This window comes from Sipha flava, unplaced genomic scaffold (assembly GCF_003268045.1).
Source record: "Sipha flava isolate LNK unplaced genomic scaffold, YSA_version1 41_pilon_pilon, whole genome shotgun sequence".
Lineage (NCBI taxonomy): Eukaryota > Metazoa > Arthropoda > Insecta > Hemiptera > Aphididae > Sipha > Sipha flava.
Window position 1 is genome coordinate 30,932 of NW_020273144.1, and position 27,333 is coordinate 58,264.

The following is a 27,333-nucleotide window of genomic DNA, read 5'->3' on the forward strand; positions in this document are numbered from 1 at the left end:
CCCCCCCCCCCAGCGCTCTCGGCTGGTCCGGTGGAGATTTTCGCGGACCTTCGACTGCCCTGCCCTGCACGCTCTGCCGCGAGGACTGCAGTTCCGCCGCCGTGCATCATCTTTCTCGCACGCGCAGCAACCGAACAACGGTGCACCGGACGGGGCACCCGCGGAGGCTTCCGAACCGTCGTCGTCAAACTCTCGTTCGTGGGTTTCGTAATGCGTTTTCAACCCCGTTGTGCTTCTCGGCGGTCGATCACTCCTCCGCGAACGGGCGATACACAACAAAGGGGGTTGCGAGAAAGGCGCACTCCAAGGGGGAGTGGGGCACTGAGGCCATCCCATCCCAGGCTTTTCAAAAATTTTTCTCATACATTTTTGTCATTGCAAACCGTAAAACCGTATTGTACAACTGTATCATGACGTCAACATGAGGCGTGTATCATGATGTAGGAACGTAGTCGGACTCTGTGTCTCAGCACTAATCTGAGGAAACGACTATTATCGGTTTGTACGTAAAATGCTCCCTCCCCCCCACCGCAAGTAATCCTCTGAAGCCGCGCCTGCTGCGAGTAAAACAGCGAAACGTGCATACGGTCGTAATACGCTCCGCCGGAGCGCTTTCGCCGTCGCCGTCATTACCAGTGGTGCGCGCCGAAAGTTGTCCGATACACGAGCGTAATCGTCACCGGATGAATTTGCCACTGACGGTCGGTAACCCTAACCCGTAGAGAACTGGCTACCGGAGAACCGCACGCGGGAATGCCAAAAAAAAATGCATTTTGTATTCGAACGGTTCCAAGCGTAAGAACCGACGGTTTATGAAAAAAAAAAATAATAGTATAATAAAAATTGTGCATTTCGTGGTCATCGGAAAGGTGTAACGGACCCGGGTGCGACGAGATTGTTGACTCGTCGCTAGTTTCGAATGATCCGAATAAAACCCGTCTCGGCGTGCGAAGACATCGAGTTCGCAGCCGTGACAACGGTATCGAAAAGCTTTCGGATTGACCGGGAGCAAGCGAATAACAACTTTTGACCGTACACACTATTTTACGTACGCATCAGTGGGGTTTTGCTAGAAACGTTACCGAATTTCGGGAAAAGACCGTTAGAATTTCGCCAAGGAGTGTAGTAAGGATTGTCGAGTGCATAAACCCCAAAACGCCATTAAAAATACCATCGGGGACCGGGGGTGGAAAAATAGAGGTTTCGCTTGAACAATTTCGCACAACAATGCCCAACGTACTATGTACCGGCGATGGAGTTACTACAGCACTTAGCGACGGTACCTGTACGCAACGCTACACGTTATTACTTTTCCGTTGCCTAGTCGTAAGCTCACAAATGTTTATTCTTCTATTCCCCCTTTTTTTCTTTTTCTTTATCGAAATGAAATTATTGTTGGTTTGTCAGAGTTTCGATCGTCGCTTGCAGATCAAAAGTACCTATTCTGTCCTAGGACATTTGTCGGCGTGCGAACACGAGCAGATGTCAACTCCATGGCTCCATAAACATAGTTAACACGACGAGTTTGATCTGAAACCGACGCCCAAAAATGTCCAAGTTAAGGATGTCCGATGTATTAGGAGGAATACGTGTAACGCTCGAAGGAAGTCTGCCCAAAGTCGACCAACGGAGTACGTAGGTTATTGAAAATGTTGTAAATAATTACAAACGGAAAATCAAATTTTTCGCTGTTCAATGAATAATACGAAAAAAATAATAATATTTAGCTGTGATCGAAATTGTAAAAACGCTTTGCACGTCAGAATATGTATATAAATATGTATATATACGTTAACGGGACTTTCACGTAAACCTTACGTGTGATCCCGGGACGAACATTTATACCCCAATGAATATTGACCAAACGTAGCTTTTACCGCAGACATATTTACATGTATACGATACTATCGTATATTATATTTTTGAGGGGCTCGCCCAAGAATAACCGTATACAATATTGGCAATAACAGCTTTTTAGGTGATGGCGATTAACATTCGATGTCGTCCACTGTTTATTGGTGAAAACTATTAAGATCCTCTTGAAAATAAAATCTGGGGACGAACTCGGAGTTCCAAAGGCGGACGACACGACCCAGGGAGGGGCGTTCTTCAACGGTTATTCTCGGGCACAGATCGCGCCAACACGGTTCACGTTTCGGGCGTGTAACTTCAACGATGTCTCAAACTTTTTAACGAGCACGTGTCTAGACCTGCGGCAGTACTGTGTTCGATTTGTTGTTCATGGTACGCGCGCGAGGCTCAAATAGGGCTGTTCGATTATTTTTTTTTTTACCGCTCGATTGTTAATTTCACGTTTTAATCGATTACTTCTATCGAAATCGAAGATTAATATTCAAACCAAAAATTCGGTTTTTTAACGACTGATTAATCAATATTCGAATTTTTTAATATCTGAATAACCGATTAATCGGTTTTTTTTTTTTTTATTGACTGATTAATCGATTGATATTTTTTAATGACCGATTAATCGACTTTTTTACAACGGATAAATTGATTCCTTAACTTCTACACAATTTTCAGCAAGATTTGCAGGATGAAATGTTGATGTAGATGTCCACTTTTATAATATTATCCTTAATACATATCATTGAACTCGGCACATCATATTAGCATTTAGCACAGATTTAAAATTTAAGTATGTAATCAGATAATCTAACATTATATATATATAATATTAATATAAATATTATATATATATTGATTAATCAGAAATTCGATTATTTCGATTATATAACGATTAATCGATTAATTCGAAATAATCGAATAGCCTTAGGCTCAAACAGGGGCGTATTTAGATTTACTTCTGGGGGGGGGACGTTTAGAATTTTTCCTTTAATTCAGGCTTAAAATGTACAAGAAAAAAATGTTTGGTAATATTAAATCAGGTGAATCATTAATATTTCTGGGTTTTTTTTAATCTAATGCCGAGTCCGCTTAGAATCGACTTTTGTGTAGTTTTTTTTTAACACCCGTTTGTGTTTTGAGAGTTACGCTCGTGTTTTATTTGATTTTTCATTAAGTATGCACCCGGCAAAAAGCCCAATTCGGTATTCACGGCTACGTGTAATTTGATTTCATTATGAGATGATGCACATTAAAAAAATTTCAAACGTGTATCTCACATACAATCGATTCGTTAAATATGGATTCTGGGTGAGAAGAGGACGAAAACGATTGATACACAACCCCGTACGGGGTTCGGCAAAAGGTACGCAGAGTGTATTCGGTGGAAATATCAAAACGAATTTTTCGACGAAATTTATTTTTATTTCCATAATATATTTTTATATATATATATATTTATATATATATATATATATTCACACATACACGTTTACATGCGCGACAATGGCATACACAGTAATATAATATAATATACACGTTAAAATAATAGTTTGGTATACATCGCGCGCCGTACGCAATATATATTTACATTTAATAATAATAATAATAATAATAATAATAATAATTATATAGGTAATAATATTTTTGAGAAAAACAAGAATAATACCTAATAGAAAGAAAGAAAATGAATATAACACCAAGTACACATTTATCTAAATAAGTTTCTACACGCTATATCGTATTATTTTGTTTATCATCGTCGGAAAACGATATTACGAGTACACATCGATATATGTTTCTTAACACGTTTAAGTTGTACAAAACGATAAAAGTAACAAAAAGAAAAAAAAAAGAACGCATAATATTATAATGTACGCCTACACACGTCGAAATGCATAAATCGTACATATAAATATGTATATAAATTTATATATATATATGTATATAACAACACATAAAATTGTTTTTCTTCTTCAGCACACCTTAATAATATTTATAATAATAATAATAATAACAATACGAGTTAAGATAATTTAAAATACCGTTATAGTGATACACAAACGTCTGGAACATATAAACTTAAAAATACGAACGGAAAACAACGTTTTTTTTTTTTTTTTTTTAAACGCTGTACTTAAAAACTCGCCGCGTACAGGCGGTGGAAAACGTCACTAAGCGTTGGCACGTTAGAGCGCGCGATCCTGTGGCGGTAGTACGGATTAGGGGGGGGGGGCTTTTCCGACCGAGAACGCGCGTTAGCGTGCCAAGACGAGCGGCGCGACGCGGTCGGGTTACGGGAGAAGCGTGCGAGAACAGCCCACCGCGATCCAGGGCAGGTCAACGCGATCGTACGATAACGTTTCGTTCCCGGCGCACGGCGGGGTGGGTCGGTCGCGTTTTGGTTTTTAATTGACTCGGTGGCACCCATCGTCGTGTTGGTGCACACCCGATAGTGGTATCGCTGCATTTTTTATTCAATTTTCTCCCCCCCACACCGTCCTGTATCTTTTTTGAAATCAATAACTATTGTTTTTTTTTTAGCTGAACACGGACGAAAGTCGAATCGTAGTCAAAGAGTCGAACACGGTGTTCCGGCCGAAGTCCGCCTGACCTAACCGGATCGGGACTTTGGAATATTCGATTAGCACGAAGTCCGAACTTAAGCAATCGGTTATCGTCTTCGTGCGAGACGTTTTTACGTGTTTCATAACGGTAACAAACGATTGGTGCGGGAGAAAAAATTTCAAAAAAAAAAAAATGCAGTTCAATACCTGTCGACATAGCGCAGATCGGCTAATAACAATTATCACAGAAGATAAAGTATTTTTTTTTTTTTTTTTTTATATCTATCAATAAAATATCTTTCTGCGCTGTAATAAAAATTCGTTCGATTTTAAAATTTAACCGCAATATAATTTTCTAGAACAATAATAAGGACTAAAAACAAAATAATATTCTCGGAGGACTAATAATAGTGTCCAACGCGTTTTCGTCGGCGATATTTATGTACAAAAAGAAACGGAAAGATACGCTAATCGCATTCCCATTCGACTAAGAACTAAATGAATAATAAAAAATAAAAATACAATACAATGCAGTATGTCGGGGGTTCGACACGATTTCGCCTACAGACGGGAGGATAGGGCTGGCCGTATCCGCACATCACACCTATGTATCAACTGCATTTTCTCGCGTCTGGTTTTGCAACTAATATTTCCGACAAAGGATTCTCTCAGCCTTCAAAAATACCTGTGCGAATACGGGACGAGGAGGGAATTCCGTAAGAGAATAAACGGAACGTGTTTATGATACGAAACACTACGTCGGTTACCCGTGAGAGGGGTTACACGCGTATGTTTATTCGTCGTAACCGAAAACAGATCGATCTGAAAGCACTGCTGCAGTCTTCAAGACGTATATCATATCATAATATACGTGTATTATTTTACATTATTTACATCGTTAAAGGCTTCTATATTTTTGTTTTTTGCTCTACTGTTTTTCTGTGTGTATGATATTTGAAATGAGTTTTGTTTTCCGTACGATTTTACCGTGCGAAAGTTTTGCGAAAGATTGGCATATTATTTCCCCCTTTTAACGAACATCCGTTAAGTAGTATACCTGTCCAGTTCGGTAATCCGTGAAAAGGGTTAAACTTTTGACTTGTAGAAGTGTGCACGATATGAGAGTATGTAAAATTCGTTTCGAAATGATCACACGTTATTTTACACGTGGCACGCGCATATGTCGAACTACTCCGGTATCTATGCGAACGTTAAAAAAAAAAACGGTCTGTTGTATCCTGTTACGATGCTTTATGGGTACTACTATGCCTATTGTATGTGTTTACTACGGTTGTCCAAATAGCGTATCGATAAAACACTACAAATATTATATCAGCCTTTGTTCCCCGGTGGGGAGGGAGCGGAGGGCCGTGTTCAGGCGGCGGCCATTACACGTGCGTGGCCAGCGCCTGCCGCTTGGCCATGGCTATGTGATAGTTGGGTCCGACGGGCGGGGGCGCAGCCGCGGCCACGGTCTTCCGCTTGTTCTTGACCGCACTGTAGGGCGGCGGCTCCGGGCGCCCGTACACGTCGTACTTCTGCAAGGGCTGCTGTTGCTGCTGCTGCTGGTGCCACTGCGCCGGGTTGGACCGCAGGTACGGGTTGCCGTACGTGGCCGAGTACTGGAGCAACGTGGCCGGGTCGCCGCCGTTCCTGGCGGCCGGACCGATGATGGCCGACGGGTCTGACGACGGCTTCAGCGAGTGCGTCGACGCCGACGACGTGATCATCGTCAGCGATGGCATCGGGTTGAGATCGTACAACCGGTCCGCGGTTATATAACCGTTGCTGCTGGTCGGCCGGTCCTGAAATCGAAACCAAATAATTATGATGCGATACTCGGTTGTGGTGGTGGTGGTGGTGGTCGTGATCAGTGTTTAAAGTTTGAAATATTTCACAAAAACGTGAAACAATGAATTTATTTTTAATTACTGTTGTTGTGTATTTATTTGTTTGAAAAGATAATGTAGGGCTATTATAACGTTTACTACGAAACTTGGTTTGATTCCCCGGTATTCAGTTTATCATCGATTTACTGCGATTGGACAACAGTAAAAAATGTAACTCGTCAACTAAACCACATTTTAGATTGTTGTAAATACCTTAAAAACATTAAAGATACGACTCGTTCAACTGATAAGTATGTCGTATAAAATTTGTATAGAATTTTTTATTTTAGGTATAATTTTTTTTATAAATCATCATACTAATTATACTATATACCTAATTATTTAATACATTAATTACATGTAGACTACAGGTACCTACATTCTAAATATCTTAACTAAACTATATTCTTATTTAATTTTTTTTTGTTCCTTTAAAAATTGTAAATACTATAAATGTGTAATATCGATGAAAACGATCACTAATAGATCTTATTAATTTGTTCTACTTAAAAAATGTGCAATATACATAAAAATTAAACTTGTATAAAAGAAAAACGATTTTTTTGTATAATACTGAAATATTTCACAATCTTGTATTTCATAAAATTTTCATACGCTAGTTGGAATACAAAATTGTCTTACCGCCGCGCAACGACGTTGTACGACAGAAGCGAACTGCCGAGGAGGAGGTACACGATCGCTGAAGGCTGAGTAGGCGCAAGTTAAATGTACCCGCGTGAGATTCGGGATGATGACCAGACCGCGTGCCGGGTCAAAGGGTCAATGGTGGTTCGGCGGAGGAGGTCGGAAAAAATAATGGAGGACGGTTATAGTGTTACCGTGGTGCATGTTAGTGTTCTAACTTACAGCGATAGGCTTATAGTTGCTTGACGGGCTGCTATCGCGGGGGAGCTGAATACAGTATGTGCAAACGAGTAACGCTACGAGGGACACAGCATATTTGTACGCTCGAATTTAGAAACCATCATGATGTCCATAGCTGTTACGGTCACATGTACGAGATGCGTTTTGAAAATCGATAGTTATTAGAGCTAAATCGAACTATGAACGAAAAAGGTTAGTTGAATTTTTGTTCGCGAGTAGAATGGCGGTTTATGTGCGGGACTGCTGTCGCGCGGTGTCGCACGAATCGGGCACCACGCGTTAATCCACTAGCGTTAAAATATGTGAAACCACGTACGGAGATACCACGAATAAAACGGAAATCTAATCTTTTGCGAGTAACAGAGTACGCGCGGAAACGCGATTAAGTCCCGGTAGTCGAACATTAACGGTCGGGTATAAATCGTAGGAATTGGTGATTATTTCTGGGGGGAGGGGGAAGGAAAATTCGAGAGGAGTATTATCCACTCTTTCCTCTAGTATCTTCACGGCGAAAACAACATTTAGGCTGCATGTGATATGGAAACGAGAAAAACTTAATGCGTAATTCCCACTTTCAACAGCCAAAGCAGAGGGTTCTTTCAGTACCACGAATAGAATAGTGAATAAATGAAAAAAACCGAACGGGACAAAAAACATTGTAATCCCGTACGAAAATTAGTAAAGAAGAACCTTCAGAACTGGATAAAGTTACTGAAGTAGTGCACATTTTGTGCGCACGTCAAAAGCAGCAGCGAATTCCGTTAATTAAATTTATTATACTGTTTTTTTTTTTTTTACTAACAATGATTTTCCATGGCATATGGTGGAATGTCTGAAATAAGCACCGATAGAAATGACGTAAAAGAAAATGTATTAAAATCAAAAATCAAGTTACTATTATTATAAATTATACCATGTTGTCGATGAGCTACATTATAGTACAATAATGAAAATGTTGCGACTAAAAATGTCGCACCACAGACCTACATACGGGTCTCGATGTTTTCGCATACAACAGCTTCCGGTCGATTAATTTCCGAAATCGGATCCCGGACCAAACGCAATAAATCTCGATGCTGCTTACTCTACCGCCGGTACCAGGCGCGTAGCTAGATATATTAAAAGGGGGGGTGTTATTTTCAAAATTATACGCAACAAAATAATTTTGTGACGTATACTTTATTGTACAAGCATACCAAACAAATTAGTACATTATACATGAATATATATTCGTATGTAATGTTCTACTTTATGAGAAAGTATTTAAATATTTTATTAACATTTCAAATGTACATTTTTGCCATATGTACCTATTTTACATCGCGCATGATACGACATAAAACTACGGCTTTATTTTATTAGACAAAACGGTATAATGGGAAGTTGGATCCCGGCTTTAAATTATTTTTATGTATATATTTCGTTATGATAAAAATGTTTTCATCAAAGTTTATGATGAATTTTTACCTTTATAAGACTTAGATATAACACGGTTAAAGAGGGGTGTTACTACACCTGTAACACTCCCTTTGGCTACGCTCCTGGTCGGTACAATAGATTAATAATTACATCATTAATGGAAAATTTTAATTTTAAAATCATAACATCGTCTTTTGACATTTCGTCCGATCGTGTTTGGTTAATATTTCCGTCGCTTCGACTGCGAAACGATGCATAAATCATTTTTATGTATGTACATATTATGTACACAACGTGTGCGCGTCCGTTGCTCGTCGACCATGTCGCGATATTCGTAGTACGTATGTATATACTACGGATATTCCTCTTTTGCAGCGCGACCTTAATTGGTTAAGTTGGTTTACGTTTCGTAAAAGGATATCGACCGGTATAATATAGTGTAATGTCTTTTGCGTTTCCCGTTCTCGGATCGTTATTATTTCCGCGCCAGTTCCATCACCATTATTTTCTCGTATTTAACCGTCGTCGTATTGTGCGGGACGTGCGCTGGCGTCCATCGATCGAGGACTTTCTAACGAGGATTTCGTGTGTTACCACGCGGTGACGCCTTGATCAAGCGAGATGTTTTCTGCAGCCAATGGCGTGGTAGTTATTTGAAATTTCAGGGCAAAACAATAATATTCGATCCGGGACACGTGCTGCACCTTTTTCCGAAAACCCGTGGTAAAACTAGCGAAACCAGGAAAAATGCGGCTAACAAATGTGAATTTTTCGAAAACTGCGTTAAGATCGCGGAGAGGAAAAATAAATCGGTCAAAAGTATGATGACAACTGAACGACGAATAGACAGAACGCGCGTGTCTTTTATCGCACCTATAAACTTTAAAAATAAATATTTGTTTGCAATTTTCTTTCCTCATTATTTCGAATCCCATTTAAACAGAAAATAATAAGATATCGCTACAAACGTAGAATATAATATATTATTATATTCATTCTACAAAGTAAAATTTATATGTTGCTAAGCAAATAATATGGAATACTTGTAAACGTATAAAATAAAAATCATCGTCATCGACCTCAGGGCTCTGTTCTTCTTTTAATGATAGATACCATCCCAACATACTTACAATAAGTTAGTCATTTTTTTATTCTAGACAACATATACAAGAAGTACTAGAAATATATGGCGAAACAACATTTCTTGGGTCAGCTAGTCTACATATAATATAAAAGTATTTTTATATGTCATTGGATACTTCTCTATTCTTTAATAAAAAAAAAAAAAAAAAACCAATAACCCGTGTATAATTATTTAAACTAAAATATTAACATTAAATACTTTGATTTGTATACGTTTCCTTTTTTCACCGTCGGTACGAATCATAAACGTATTTTTAGTCATCGAGGATTTAATTTTTATTAGGTTTAAAACGTATACGAATACGTATGCTTTGTACTATACGTTTCAGCCTTGATTTATGTCGACGCGTCTTAATGTCATTTGAAACGTCCGTCGTCGTGCCTGTCGTGCACTTAGGAGAGAAAACGAAAACGCGCGACCGAGTGCTGCGCGGTGCACGCGGTTCCGGGCCGCGAAAAGTTGAAAAAAAAAAAAAAAGTAAAACAACGGCAACAGCGCCAATAGCGTGCGAAGAAGCCCCGCCAGGTAATATCGCGTTCTTTATCTTCTCGTCGTAGGATTCCGTCCCCGTCCCCCATCTCCCCTCAACGATGGAATTCGAATCGCGCGTGACACGCCGCACGTACGTTACCGCGCGGTTTCCGTTCCGAAACTTTTACGTCCGGCCCTGCGCTTCCCCCACGCGAACCGCGCGAAGGGAACTTTCCGGCAGCCACAGCTGTCACCTCGGACGGGGTTCGAAAGCTTACGGCGTTATCGCGAACGCGCGGCCCGCGAGAACGACGATCGGAGAGGGGGGAGAGCGTCGCGCTTTCAGTGAAAGGGTTGCGGCCGGACGGGGGCGATCGTGGCGCGACCGGAACGCGACGGCAGCTCTATATGGGACGGGGGAGAGGTGCGTGTGCGCGACGCGTGCCGATCGGTCGATTAACGGTTTGCAGGGCGCGGGGAACGATAGAAATAATAACCCGACCGGGAACGGATGCACGTCCAATGTCGTCTGGATCGGACTGCCGGCGGGCCGTGATCAACGTGCGTCGTTAATTGTGTCCGTCTCCTGGCGCGCGTTAAAACTGTCCAGGCGGTCGGTAACACGGTTAGGTTGCAATCGACATTTCGTGCACCGGCGGGCAGTGTTCAGACTTATCTAGATAAATTCGTTTTTGTGCAATAAAAAGAATTCCATATTTTTATTAAAAATTCACTTTTTTGATAATTAATACATTGAATTCGAATTGTTAAATCATCTTATTAGTAAGAAATTGCATGTTCATAATAACATTATATATTAGGTATTATTTATTATTAATCTTTTCGTTAGAGGCCCGGAACTCGGTGATCAAATATAGAGTATACCTAAATTCATTGTTATGTTGTGTGTTGGTGACTCGTCGACCTAACGGTTATGCCCTATCCTAGCAAATATTTAAATGACACCCCTGCTTTAAAATAGGTATTAAAAAAAAAATTATCTTTTTTTTATCTAGATAAAAAACTACTTATCCCAAACACAACCGGCGTGGAACGATCCCCTGATGGGAAAATGTGTCGGAATACGAAAAATGGGAGCGACTGATTCGCGCGCAACGTAGAAATGATTACCGATTTTTTTCCCACATTCCTTTTGCGGGTCATGGGTTCGAAGCGTTCGACAGCCTGTAATCGTTCGCGTTAAAAATGCACGGCCGTGTTGATCACTCGTCCCGACGCAGATATCGGAACGCATTTCAACAAATAATACCTGCTGGCACACGTTGCTAGGGTTGGTTCTCGTGGTGCCCGCGTTGGTGCCAATAGCACGTGAACATGTGCGTGTGTGTACAGATGTATAATTACTTCGGATAACTTTTAAAATCGATCCTGTATGGTGAGAAGGGGGTTGTAGCATTCGAACGGCCACAGTCGGTTAGGAAATCAAGTTTCATGATACGTGTAATTTTTAGAACGTTTCGTTTTTCGCCGTGTGATAGACATATCAAGACGATTACGCAAACGTATAGAAATACAGTTTGCTAAAGTAAAAGCAAATGTTAAAAGGGTTTTAAAAGACTATCGATATCAGATTCCAGACGATTTCAATCGGTATAAAAAATAGTTTTTTTATTTTTTTTTTTTTTACAATATATCGTTTACGGATAAACCTAGGAGACATGCATGAACAACTGTATAGTGAAATACATTCCGACGTTTCCTAGAGTTTCAAAGGACACACTACCAATACGAAACATCACGTGTTTAGACGACCCATACATAGCGTCGCGCTTCTTCGCGGAAGCAGGGAAATAGCACTCCTTGCCTCGGTAGAAAATACAAATTAAAAACGCATTCATAACTGAACATTATGTGTAAAATATAAACACCATAAAAAACAATAGACCCTTTTTTCGCATGTATCGTGTTAACCCGTATGAACTGTATACGCGCATATTATAAACAGTAGGCTCCATTATCCTTTTTTTTTTAATTCTTTCCGTTGAAAAGATTTCATAGGTTAAATACCCAACTCGAGTATCTCGCTTAATATATGTATGTACGTACTGTGTGTGTGTGTGTGTGTGTGTGTGTGTGTGTGTGTGTATGTAGCTCACTCGTTACGTTCTAGGCGTGCGTGTATATAACATACAACACTCGTTTGTGCAAATTTTAGTCGTACACGAACAATAGAGATAACGTCAAAAATCCTTTGAACAAACACACGCTCCTGGTTGGTGTGTGTAGAGGTGTGCATGTACCCGTGTAATTTTCTAACTTTTCCGCACAAAACCACGAAATTCTCGTTGGGTCTCGTTAACGCGAATATGTACACGTTTTTAGGGGTTAGGGCTATAACTAACGTTGTGTCCTACGCGAACGCGAACGAATCCGTGTTTGCCACGTCCATTGGCTGCTACAGAAATGGCTGCCGCAATCATGTCCTACGTGAATTTACAGTTAATGCGTGTTGGAACTAATATACGACAATGTAAAATAAAAAATTAAAGTTATGTCGATTAAATATGTATACATTTTAATTTATTAACTATAACTACCTACATGTTTTGTTAAGATAGTGCTTAAACGTATTATATGCACTCGCTGAAATACAAATCTACGCATGCCTATGGCCGGTACACGTTAATGTTTCTACTTTATTTTAATTTTCTGTCCTAATGTTTTGTTAAAAATAAAAATAAATTAACAGAAAATGTCGTTGGGTTAACAAAAACAATTATTAATATTTTAAAATGGTCCAGTGAAATTAAATTTGTAATATAAAAAAATATTAGAAAAAAATAAAACAGTTGTAAATTCAATTATTTATGAGGATACACTTGTTTTCGGTGAATTCTATCACCTATATCACAGTTACGAAAAAATAAAACTTCATATCGATCATATACTAGAACGACTAGGTAATCATAAATGCTCAAATACAATATCAGCTTCATACATTATTTATTTCGGACCACCTGTCCCCGGGGGCTTATCGTATATTTACGGAGGAGGTATGTGTTATGCGATAGGAGTAAATAATTAATAAATAAATACAATTTTTCGGGAGTATACATTTTGTTCCCAAGTCAACCCCTGAAATGAACTCCATTTACAATAATATCTAATAGGTTAGGTTAACGTGTCACTAAAAACAATACGATTTTATTTTCAAACCGTGCAAACGAATAAATCCGTTATCACCGGCCGCGTTCATCGCGTACGATGGACAATCTAATCTATTTTTATAAGATTGATAATTTTACTCGCCGCGTTCTGTTAGAACGGTGTATATTAAGTAGAAACTGGCCGGCGTTAATAATGAAGCGGAATGTTCACGTTTTATTCCGTGACGGATCTAGGAATAGGACTATAATATAGTCCTTATATTAAGATATTTGTGTAATATGTTGTACCAGTAAAAATGTTATAGATCAGCTGACGGTTAATTGAAACATCAAACCGAGAGATGTCAATCGACTTATTACTAATAGACGAACTTTAATTTCCTTATACGATTTATATTATATACGCAGTAGCATAGCAAGGATTTGGCGAACTGTGCCTACGCCAGAGACGCGAATTGCAAAGGGGTGCAAAATTGTGCAAAAGTCGTATTTTTATTCTACTTTCAAAACGAAGTTTTCCATTATACTTTTCAAAATATATAGATTTTGTCTAATTGTACAAACTACGTGTGAATGTAATAATGCAATTTAGAAAATTGCTCAAAGAAATTCTTATAGGAAATTTTATATGAACAAATTATCGATAAATAAAAAATTAAAGCGAAAAAATCAAATTCTTAAAGTTTGAAATCAACACTGTACTAATATCTCATATATATATAAATGGTATTCTTAAATAAAAATGAATTAAGTTAATGACTGAAAAAAAAATTATTATCACATTAAATTTTTATTTAGTTAAAAAGCGTTTTCTTCTAAGTTTGCCAGAGATGTCTTCCTGCGTCGCTGTATACGCGTCACCGCATGTGATTGAATGTTATAAAAATATACACCACGTTCCGCTCCTTTACTTCGGTAAACTATGTAATACGTGAATTTGTCGTCTCAAAGACCACTGAACATTTTCCCTTCGATATATGTATCTATATACCACCACCGATCTACCAGAAAAGTTTTCAATTAATTTACTTGAAATATAACTTCATCGAAACGGTGGATTCAAAAAACAAAATTCGATTACTGATATGAATTAGTTTTTTTTTGCCAACAAAAACCGAAAGAAAAAAGTAAGTTTAAATAAGTACATCGAATTTACGTAAATGAATATACAAATCAACCATGTTATGATGTATATACACATCTTACTGGAAACGTTTTATATTTATTTTTATACAGTTAGTGTATACGTTTCCAAACTTTCTAGAAACTCCGTGCACATACGGGCAGCATACTGCACAAGAAGGGTGGTGTAAGACCCATTTCCTACCGCTATGTATAGCGTACGAGCAAACATATAATATATATATATATATATATATATATACAGTGCGTGTGTATGAGTACTGTGTACCTACTCGGTTGGAACGAAAGTTGAATTCAGGTTCGAAAATCGAGACTTGTCCAAGACGTTTATTCTTTCAATTACACTAATGGATTATTTATATGTACTATGACCGCCTGAAGATATTATTCACTCCCACTGAAAACGAACGGGTTTTCTCGCTTTATAATACGGTCGTGGTATAATAAAACAGTACATAACGTTTTCCATTGAAAAACGTCGGAATCGATACTGCGGTCGAATACATATGGTTCGGGCAAAGTGGAAAATTCGGAAAATGTATACAATGCCTGGGAATTGTATACAGTGACCGGGCATTGTATACAATGTCCGAGGTATATTGGGCAATGTAAATTGTGAAGTATTTATACAAAATAATCTGCATAATATATTATGTTTTTATTGAAAATTATTAATATTACATTATTATACATAATTAATAATCATCAATATAACATAATATAATATATTAATATTATTTTTTTTTCTTATAAAGTATAATTAGTTATACGTTACATCTATCTTTTGGTTAAACACTAATGACATTTTGTGAATGCACAATATATCCCGATAACGAAACCGATAAATATCTTATCTCATATAATTTTGGTACGTACAGTTTTACTTTAGTTGTAGTTTACTGTCACTCAGTTTATATTGTGCAGTGCTTAAACAAACATTTATTTAGTTTCTACATTTTATTTAAAACGGAAAAATTTAATGCGAAATTGAATATTGTGTTAAATAAAAAAAATGTGAATTTTTCCATTTTAAATAAAATGTAGAAAATAAATAAATGTTTGTTTAAGCACTACATAATATAAACTGAGTGACAGTATACTACAACTAAAGTAAAACTGTACGTACCAAAATTATATGAGATATATAATATATTATGCAGATTATTTTGTATAAATACTTCACAATTTACATTGCCCAATATACCTCGGACATTGTATACAATTCCCGGGCATTGTATACATTGTCCGAATTTTCCACTTTGCCCGTAACATATATATATATAAACGTATTGATTTGAAAACATATCACTGTCCATATTTATCTATGTCGGTTAGAGACGCGTACGTGTATCGGCTAACTTTAAACATTTCGCAAATGTCAAGGAACGTAATACGCGTGAAAACGTGCCCTTTGAAAACAATAAACGACGTGCGCCCGAGAGTATAAACTTTTGATTTTTTCCTTACCACCGCGATATCCCTACCTCTTAATCGCGGGTTGTAATTGTTTAAACGAGCATTTAAAACCAAACGCGTTTTTTTTGTCGACAAGTTAAATAGATCTATCAAAGAGTTGTGCGTTATGTGCAAAACGTATTAATTGCACGATGGTGCGCGCGGTTGGGCTGCGAGTTTAGTGGTGAGTTGCGTGCGCGGGGGAGGGGGGTGTAATCGACAACAAATCAATCAAATTTTAATTTGGAACTCGAAAACATCAAATATTTGTGGTGTAAACCGCGTAGTGATTCCCACCGCATCGTGTCAGGATCGGAACGCTTTGATGCAGGACGGAACAAAAGCCTTCGGGGTCGGATGCTGAGGTGTGGATGTGTCGGCATAGTTGTCGTGGACGGATTGTAGCGACGTTCGTAAATTAGTACACGACACATACGCGTAGAATATGTACTGCCGTTTACACGTGTATCGCGTTTAAGTCGTGGGGGACCGGGGACCGAATCGGATTATTTAGGTACGAGTTCGGCACAAAGGGACTTGATGTATATAACCGTTTTTGACGTTTTTTCAAAAAATACAATAACCTACGTATGAACGTCCGTTCGTGTACGTTGTTCCGAACGAAAACAAAGCGTCTACAGAACGGATTGCGGGTGGGAAAAAATCTCGCAACGTCGCCGGTTGTTCTCAGGACACTTGACGCGCACCTTCTTTACGGTCACAGGGTCAACGCGTTACGGAATAATCCGGACGCAGCAGGGCACACCACCGGTCCGTGTACTTCGCCCAGAACATGTGGATGGGTACACTTGTCACTGGCTAGTGTACGCGTATTGTGGAAAGCACTCGGGTAGGGCAAGAAAGATTGACCGGATGTCGCTCGGTGATAGATTTCAATACCGGGTATAGTGGGTTAATATACATTGCATGTGTAATAATAAACCCCGAATCGTTCGGCGAGAAGTCCCGAGGGACTTAAAGATTTATACCGGTGGCCGAACATTGTACATTATAGCTATTATTATGAGTAGTTTAACGGTTTAACGTCTGTTGGCCGCCAAACAGTGACGATGAGTTTACAAATAGACGAATCAAGTATAATCACGTTTATTGCTTCTGGCGTGACGACGATCCGATAATGTATCTCGAAATGTATCACGTAGCACACATAGGATGGAACGGGGTTATAATACACGGCGCCGAACGATATTGTCATTGATAAGTGCTTGGCGCGGAGAAAAATATCCAAAATAACCCAAGTGCAACGACTGTATGCAATGAATCAATGTAAAACAATGAAACACGGCTGGCGACTGTTCGATATCACTGGAACCACCCGCAGTAGTATAAATTCCCGTTTGAACGATTGAAAAGTTGTTTTGATTTTCGCTAAACGGAAATTTTTTGACGTGTACTTCGTCGCTGTTAAATAATATACTTTTATAATATATAACTCATCAACACTCACCAAAAATTTGTTCGAAATGTTTTTTTTCGGCATTAACACTGTAGCACGTATTGTTTTTTTAGCAAAAAAATCATATCGATAGCAGAGACACAGTAATGAATTCGGAGCTCAACTATTGGCAGGGGCGATCTATAAATGTTTCATGAGAGGATAGTGTAGAGCCATATATATATTCAAATAAAATATGTATATGGTAAATTTTAGCTTTAAAAACAGAGTTGAATTTTATAACAATTAAATGAATAAAATAGTATAATATTGTGGTATTACAAATTAGTTGTATACTTTATTTTTATTATATGGAGTCAAGTTTTCGTTGTTTTTCTTTAGAAAATCTGTTAACTATATTTTTATTTTTATTTTTATGTCATTTTCGCAATAAATATATAAATATTTATAGATATACATAAGAGTCAAAACTGCCAATCTTTCTTTTCCCATTCTTGCCCTTACCGAAGATTTAAGAAGAAAAACTCTGCTGTTGCGACAGATATTGACAACGTAACAAACATTTTAAGAAAACATGTATGAATTCAATAGTAATTTTGATTTAAACGATTTAATGTCTCATGAGCGGAATTTATATTTTTAAACTCAAAATTTACTAATAAAGAACTATTCTCTTTTCTTTTTTCTCACGGAAATGACCGAGACGACGTGTGACGCGCGACGGTCAATGATTTCCGGCAGTAACAAAAATAATAATTTGATTAATTTTATTACTATATAATATTATCAATTAACATGAGCTTTATCACAATTATTGATGTGCGGTTTGTGCGTACAAAAAATTATAACCGATTCTGTACGATGTGAGTTGTTCATATTATTCTCTTGGAACACAAAAAGTATAATATTCTTAAATAATCAATAAAAAATAATTAAATAGTTTGTTTTTTCCGTGTGTGAAATAAATTTTTTGAGAGCGCCTAATTAAGAGCGGAAGACCGATTTAAAAACGTCACGGGTATAAGTACTATATAATTTACTAACCATAGGATTCAACCGTGGTTAAAACATCACCAGTAAAGAATTCCAAAGGGTGGGAAACCCATCGTTCGCCCCCCTCAGCTACGCTACTGCGGAAAAGTACTCAACGGCTAGCAACGGTCTGCTAAAAGGACGCTCACGGTACCCGTTGTGCGACACAAAAAAAATGTTTTTCTAAACACGCACGCCTTAATGGTGGCATTCTCATTCCGACGGTCGGGTGTACCACGTGGTGGCACCGTCGTCGTCATAACACAGAAACCGTCGCCGACGTGCACGGAAAAGCCCTCAGGGTTAAGTGACAGACGATACGCTGCGGTGAAACTTCCGCGCCGCACGTCAGAACAACACGAGCGTTGCTGCGTGTGCAGGGACTTGCGCAGCTCGCTTTTATGCGATGTCTACTCGTGCAGAAACTTATACGTCTATTTTCGCCCGAATCGGATTCGTCTATGCACGATACGTCTACGTGATACTATCACGTAACCCTCCGCGAAAGGAGCACACGCAATAAAGCGAAATTAATAAAACGACAAAGTCGTCGTACGTGTCGCGAGTGCGTTTAACGATACGTGTCGTGCGAGGCATATGTACTCCATTTGAATTATTATAATCGGAGTGATTGTATAATTATATCATACGTAGCTATGCCGGAAAAGCTCTAACGGTTCGGATTAAAGTTGCAGTGTATAGTCCGATGTAATAATACATATCGTTTACATAAATCTTTTATATCAAAGAGGAGAATATTATAGAAATATATATATTTGAGTTGTATAGGTAAATAATAATTATTGCAGTCGAACAAAAAATCGTTTTGCCGGATACTTTTTCCAATTAACGAGTATAGTTATGGAAGAGAACGTGAAAATGCAAGGAACGGGTGATAAGTATGTAGATAACACATCTGGTACGACGCGTCCGTGTGCTGAACGCGAAGGAGCAGAAAAGGGGTGCACAGGACGGTCTACAAGCGTTTTTACCGACACGTTTCGAAACGTGTTTGAAACGAAAACGGGTTCAGTAGGTGATCGAAGTAAAAAGTTAAAAAAAAGTGTACTCACGGCGTTGTTGTATCTGACGTAGTTGAGTGGGTCCGTGTAATCGTTGATGGTGCCGCCGTTGGACGGCGGGTGGTGCATGGCGTTGTTCTGGTTGGTGCCGAGATAGTTGACGGCGGCCGTGGCGTAACGCGGGTCCACCGGGACAGGGCCGGCCAGGGGTATGCCACCGCCCCGGGGAAGGGTTGTCTGGCTGCCGCCGCCGCCGCCACCGCCGCTCTTCGGGGTGGTCGACCGCTGCAGCGGGTCGTCGATCGCCGTGTTGATGGTCAACGAGTCTGGGCCGCCGGTGCTGCCGCCGTAGTCGATCTTGTACCGGTAGTTGCTCAGCGACGACCCAGTGCCCGTTTCCATTTTGATGTCCGACACGTTCGACGACGCGTCCGATTCCTTGGCGCCAGCGCTCTGCTTGTTGTCCGTGTCCGATTCGGCACCGTCGAAATCCGCTGCGAACACGACAGAGATACGAACGATTTAATACGCATCACGTTTTCGCAGTTACAAATATTTAGCGCGCATAAATGTTAACTTGTTCCGAGCAGTGATCGCCAAGGTCATTTTAGTTAAATGTAAAATCGGTTATTGTGTATGAGATGAGCTGCAAAAGGAAATATGCCAAGGGCGCCACGGAGGCTAGTTATAACCGGTAGCACTGCGTTACCTGAACGGACGTTCGGTAAACCATTGCTCGCCGTTTATGGTCGAATACGCATTTACCATTAGTACTATTATTGTTGGTAGTAGTATTTAACGCTACGTAATATTTCATTTGTACAACGGTATATACGCGTACCATATGGTGACCCGGCGCGTCCCTAGATCGATTCCGGCGAAAAGTCGAAGGAACACAAACGAAAACGCGCAAACGTTCTCGCGCTTACTCGCACAACGTACCACGTACAGGGTCGACTAGAACTTCTTAGGACCCCTGGGCTGCGGGGTTTTTGGGCCCCCTTCCCTTTGCAATTGTTTGACCAAGACGCAACAAGACGACTTTTACATGCTTTGGTACAAAAAAAAACATTGTATACAAGACCGAAACGACGGGCCCTCTCGAACTTACGGGTCCCGGGGCTCTAGCTTTCCCTACCTCACCTTCTCGCTGGCCCTGATCAAGTATACCCTAAGAACACGGAGCACACGATCCGCGGCACTTCGCGTAGTCATTACGTCACAATCAGTGCGAGTGGGCATGTTTAACGGTCGATAAAATGCAATCGTGACGCGTAAAACGCTGCGCGTACCGGACGCAATAAAACACCTTGTATCGTGGGGAGGAGCCGTATAGAATACGTGTATGATTACAGTACGGACGACCCATTTATTCGTAGCTCGACTTCAGCATGGAAACGGTCAAAACGTGTATCATTCCTTTCGCGCGAATTTTCCAAATGTTAATACGTCGCACGCGCGTTGCTTTTTTATACCTCCGACGGTCTTGCGGTGCGTATCGCAACGTCGTACATCCCATAGGCGCCACCACGGATCTCGTGGGGTGAGCGCGTCGTGCGTGGTATATACGCTGATCCATAAATAATGCTTAAATTATCTTCACGTCAAAAGCGTAGGATCCATCTTCGCAAATTTTACGACGGCACAAAGTTGTTTTCCTTTTTTTTCGACCGCTATAAAGTAACGAGAACTACATAAAAAAATCCGATAATCATCACGGTAGATTTCGTCCGGCAGTCGTAAATTTTATTTTATTTTAAAAAATCAGGAGGGGTATGCGAGTGCGCACCCGTCCTCGCGGCGCCCACTGATATCTCTCATTGTCCATACGAGACACGTGTGCACTGCGCACCGCTCTTTGGTATCGTACACAGTATGGTTGTTGGTAAAAGCGTTATCGATACAGCGATATCTGCAGTCGTAGCAATGATTAGTGTTCGGGTTGTTTTCCCATTGGGTTTTCGGACCACTCGGAATACGAAGAAATCGGCAGGGAAGCTAATTATTTGGTACAGTCTGAAAGGGATACGATAATACAATACAACACCCCTACAGCGTTTACAGGAATACGTCGCATACAATTTTCCCACATTTCACGCGACGAGACGAGAAAATGCGTGTTCATAAAATATATTGACTTGCTATCCTAAGTATTATCGGATCGGCTGTCCCGTGTTGTCGTGTACCGCGCATGTATTGTATTCGGATTCCGATTCAAAGAACGTATGGGAAAATTCAACAATATTATAATAAACGAACGGTCGTTACACGTGCACGCGACGAAAACGCATGGACTCGGCCACGGAATACGAACATCATACGATACAGTTTTTTTTTTCTTATTTTCGCGACTGTACGAGAAGATCCTCGCCGGAAACGATGGTAAAAAAGGCGTGTTACGCACTTAAGCGACACCGTTTGTTGTGCAGTAAACACGGAAATCGATTTTATCCGGCGGTTACGAAAATAAAACATATCAAAACGTTTGCCACAGCTATGCGTCGCGGACGCGTATGAATGTAACGACGCGAGAACTATAACGTAGACGTGTTCGCGAGACGGCCGCCGAGACGCGTTGTATTGGACAGTAATGGCTACGGAAGACGGATAAAAATAAAAAAAATCGGTAATCCAAACAATAGAAACGTACAGTCGGAGAGCCCATTGGGTGTATGCTAATGAACCTAGTCAAGTGTACCGATTCTCCGTGGCACACAACATGACGGATGTATAATACGAATTTATTCCACGCGTTTCCCCGACAGGCGATCTCGATTACGGTTTGCGAGCGACACGAATCGGAATCCGCGCGCGTTGCTGCGGAAACGGCGACGTTTAACAACTGTCTTACCACGCGCAGGGTCGTATATAGATCGGATCCATCGTGCGTATTCGATTCGATCGCGGACGACCTCGAATTCGATCTAAGGCCGTTTTCCGTACGCTTTCGTTCGTCGATCAATACGGGCGACCCGCCGCCGTCAATGTTCACCGTCTTAAATGAAGCTGATTCAAATTTATTTAGAAAAAAAAAATGTATACGCGTTTTAACTGTAACACATTTGTTATTAACGTACATGTACGGTTAAACGTTTTTTCTTCTTAAAATTCCATCTAAATACAGTGGGTACCTACTTCCGATTGATCTTTACCGAAGAAAAAACTATTCTGGTCAATCCGGAATAGTTATAATATATATAATACTTATAATGTAATATTATACCGCACGATGACTGTTGTCAGAATCGCAGTGTCGTACTAACAGCAGGAAGGAGGAGATAATTTTTTGTCTAAGTCAATCCATTTATGAATTTGAAAATCCCTTTCAAATATGCAAGTCTAAGTACGACATTGACGGTATATTTGTATTAGTATCTAATATAACACTGGATTGCAAATTAAAAATGTATTGAATTCGAATTCGTGACAGTCTCAAAACATAACTACGTCAGTACCGTAAAAACCGGGTGTGTAGAGGGTGCATTGCACACAGACCCCATGCTTCGAACTACTTATTATGGGGTCTTAAAAGGTCAAATGTTCAAAAACGTTTGATGAGGCCTCGAGGTTTTCATTCTCACACGGGTCTCGAGTGATCTAATTATGGTACTAAACCACGTACAAATAATTGACTTTAATTTTTGACTATAAATGTTGTGGAACGGAGTACTTATCTCGCGTGCTATACGTACTTATCAGTATTATTTTTCGTCGCAAACTCCCTTGCCCTCATCCTGTACTTCCGGTCATAAATAATTTGTGTGTGTTGTAAGAAGTAGGTAAAAAATAGTTATAACACATTGGTTAAGGTTTTAAATAAATAATTATTTCAAGTACACACTTGATAGTAATTAGTTATAAAATATGACAATATTGTGATGGATGGTTGAAGTTTGAAATGTTTCGCATGACTCATATATACTCATATCGCATTATATCTCTATAGAAATATAGGTACTTAGAAAAGTTAGAACGGCACATATATATTATCATCATCATCAACATCATCATCATCCTCATCATTATTATTATTAATAATTATATCATTTTTGCACGACGAACTATTGTTATCCTTCAGTTTTACGGGAGAGTTTTGAATATACTACTTAGGAACTTTGTTGATTCATCAGACCCGTATAAGCCAAATTTATACTGTTACCAGTCGCCTTCATTAAGGGTTTATAAGAAAACTACAAGGGTATACCAAATTTATTTATTTTATTAATTCATAAAAATGTGTATCCTTTTTGCTTCAAGGAAAATAAAATATATACCAGGACTCACGGGAAGTATTTGGTTTATATACTTTAACATTCCATGTGATACCCGTACTGTATGCCCGAATTAGAAGATATAATGATAAATATTAATTGTGTGCAGGAGTATAAAAGTTGATCGTCCTTCGCCGTGTATCTATGTCGCATTTTAATCGCTGTAGTGTATATATCATTATAAAATGTCTATAGAAGGCATACATTATTCGTGTTTGATTCAACAAAAAACACGCAAACACACGTATACATTTAGCGTTGGCCGTAACGTACATGTTTCCAGTAATTTCCGCGCAATAAATCAAAATACCCGCAGAGCAATGGGGGTACGTTCGCAGATAAGTAGGGAGGTCCGAACATGAGGTTTTCGTACAATACGTCATATTTGAACAATTTAATTTCGTTCAGTCGACCGTATTCAGATACACGTTTTCAGCGTTCAAACGCATCGGATGGAAAAACTATATTTATTTTTAGTGAATTTCGGTTTAAATTTTCTAATTTATATAACTGCAACGCTCTGTACGAGAACAACACGTCCGAGGTTATTATCATTATCATATCCACACTTAATTATAAAATTCAAACATAGAACCGTTACTGGACGGACAATTAAAACAATTTTCTTATTTCCTATTTGTAATTATTTATAAAGAAAAAAAATTATATATTATAACAACAGCATGGAATCGAAGTATAATAAGTAAATTACGTCCTTTGCTCCATGGCAATTGAAATTAGTAAAAATAAAACACGCATATTATGTTCTTATTACATAAAATAATTATATATTTTCATAACAAGTACTTGATGAAAGATTCTTTTTCTCCCGATTCTGGTTAAAACTTGAGTTGAATTATTTTTTCTTCTACTCCCGGAAAAATAAAATATAATTAAGATCGTGCAGAAAAATATTGATGGATGCGAGTTTAAAGATTTTCGGTTCGACCATCTCTGAGTACCTCTATATATATATATATATATATACCATAGCGAGTATAATATAGAACTGCGGTTTGATATTATCAAAACGTATTCAAATAATTTAGCAAGCACCGCTGTATTTTACAAAACGTATGGTTAATTAAACACACGGAATTACGGAGGACATGTAAACAATTAACAGTATTCCATTGTGGTTTAAGCATAGAACAGTAAATAATAACAGAAGGACAACTCATTCAGTTTGTATGTAAACGCTTTCAAAACAACTATTTTATAGAGTTGAGTCGTAAAAATAGTTGGTGTATATCGAAAAGTTTTTTTTAATTTAACACAAGATAACCGTGTACCGTATTTCGAGTAACTATCTAAACACGTGCGTTTTATTTGTTTAAAATTTTAAGACATCTCTTTCCGACGTTGGATTCATTACGAAGGTATTATTACAATTGATAGATCTATCTTGTTTTTTCGATGTATAATTTGGAATCGAACGATTTCGAAATAAAGGCTCGAAATCAACAGTAATTATCATTATGTTAATCGAATCGCACGGCATGGCCGGACGAAATATAGTTGAGCATTAGCATGCACGGCAGTAGTTTTTAACGAAATTATCATTTCCAGCAGGTAACCACAGCGGTTCATCAGAAGTGTAGAAGAGAAAAGGATAAATGATGTAAAGAATTGTCGTGATAAGTATCTCGCGCCGCATACCTATCCATATAATATATACGACGCGTATAAAACGAAATATACGACGAGCCACTAATTATTATTATCAAGCCGTTCGAACGGCGGCTCGTAAAATTGAAACAAACGCGTAGTTGTTGTTATTGTTTGTTTTAGCGTACGCAACGGTCGTTAGGACATGTTTGGTGAACGACGTTTAATTAAAACGAAAAACGGGCACTACACATATCACGACCGTACATTCGTCTGTATCGTATCAATTATTATTATACGTGTGTTTTCGTAAGTTATTCGCTACCGTTTACGTACATATCATCATGTACGTAAAGAAAGAGTGAAAAAATGAAGAGAGCGAAAGAGAGAAATGAAAAACGTTCATTATAATATAACGGATACCCCATTATGTATAGTATAAATATACGTTATCGGGAATTCGTATCGGGGTCGTTTGGGGTTGTTTCTGATGGTGCTTCAAGTGTCGCCGTGGATACAGACCGCGATGGATAATGATCGCACACACAATACGCAAGCATACACACGCACACGCACGCACGAAGACCTGCGCGTACGATATACAAGCAATAGATAAATTTTCTTTTCGGATACACGTAACAAGAGAGATGCCAAGTATTTTTGTACTCGATACGTGCACTTGTGTACATCGCTGTTCACACAAGTTATGATAACAGTGTATACATGCGTACGAGTGTATTGGTATTATGAGCGAAGCCGAGGACGAGTTGTGCGCAGGGATCGATGATGGTGGCGATGAGCGTGTGTATTGGTTTCGGTGTAGAGGCGGTTGTAAAGGATATTTATAGTGTCCGTGCACGGTTCGGTGAATCGTTTATCTACGCGACTTTCAACAATAACGAAAATAAAGACCATGTATATATTTACGAGTGCGATGATAAACGCGTTCCAATACACCGAGAGGGGAAGGTAAGCGATTAATTGCGATTCGATTTTACCGATGCGCAGAGTTATCAAACCGTTTTCGTGGCCGCGGTGTTCTGCCGGTGCACGTTACAAGACTTTCCCGAAAGGAAATACGTACGTTATCACTGTTATTATTTTATTACGTTTTAGCCGATTCATTCGATACACACCGCGTCGGCGATAACCTATAGCGATTAGCGTTTGTTCGAATCGTCCGCTACCCCGTACAGCAGTAGCGCGGTCGGTTTAAAAAAAAAAAAAAATCTCAGAGGCAAGGATTTTTTTATCCGATCGCCGTCGTCCGCCCGCCGGTATGTCCGTGAACAACCCTGATCGTGCTATCTGCCTTAAAAAATCGCTACCCAAATGGAATTTACTTCGCAGCTATAAAACGCGGCGTGACCCGACCGCAACCTGCACCCTTGCGCCCCTTTGAAATGCCAGAAGTGGCCACCGCATGTCAAGTGCCTTCTCTACGTTACTGCAGATTACTATTAATATGAATATATGCGTATAGCGATATATAGTATATAATACGGTATACATATATAATAATATATACCTAATGCTACTGCTGCTGCTGCGGAGTTGTATCGATTCTCGTCCGCAAAGGTTTCGGATTTTCACCCCGCACTAACCACGAATCATTTTCGCATTGTTTGAACAATGCGGTGTTGAAGAACGGATGGTAATTAATACAAATGACATTATATTTTTGCTTTGATCAACAACTATGATATTATAATATATTATATAAACATTTTAGTCGAAACTGTAAACGGAAATCCTAAGGAGAAAAATCTCGTATTTATCAATTCGACATGTTCTTATATAGATATACGCGCGGAGATAATATTTTAGATCGTTTGAATAAATATTTTAAATAAACGTAAAAAAAAGAAACGCTAATAGAACTAGGCACGAATACGTTTGCATTATGTTTTCGACAACTATAATCTATAACAATTTAAACTTTGTTGTTCTAACCACAAACTGCGTTGTTCCAACAGCTGTCCAAAAAATGGTTTAGAGTTTAGCGAGGCATTGTTCGAT

At 39.1% G+C, this 27,333-nt stretch overlaps 2 protein-coding genes across 4 annotated transcripts in view; one reads left to right on the forward strand and one right to left on the reverse strand.

Moving 5' to 3' along the window:
• The window catches only part of LOC112688951, a gene marked incomplete at its 5' end in the record, with an annotated part of 22,782 nt that extends 18,151 nt beyond the window's left edge, over positions 1-4,631 (forward strand). For 2 of the 3 annotated variants that reach the window (XR_003149092.1, XM_025562397.1), the window contains 1 exon segment: positions 4,408-4,631. 3 annotated transcript variants of the gene reach the window in all.
• A 155-nt stretch (positions 4,632-4,786) lies between these two features.
• Positions 4,787-27,333, reverse strand: part of LOC112688950 (irregular chiasm C-roughest protein-like) — a 136,403-nt gene continuing 113,856 nt past the window's right edge. The window contains exons 10-11 of the mRNA XM_025562396.1: positions 19,487-19,929; positions 4,787-6,235 (exon numbers count right to left, since the gene is read on the reverse strand). Coding sequence (XP_025418181.1) covers positions 5,819-6,235; positions 19,487-19,929 — 860 coding nt within the window. The 3' untranslated portion in view covers positions 4,787-5,818. The remainder of the gene's footprint in view (positions 6,236-19,486; positions 19,930-27,333) is intronic.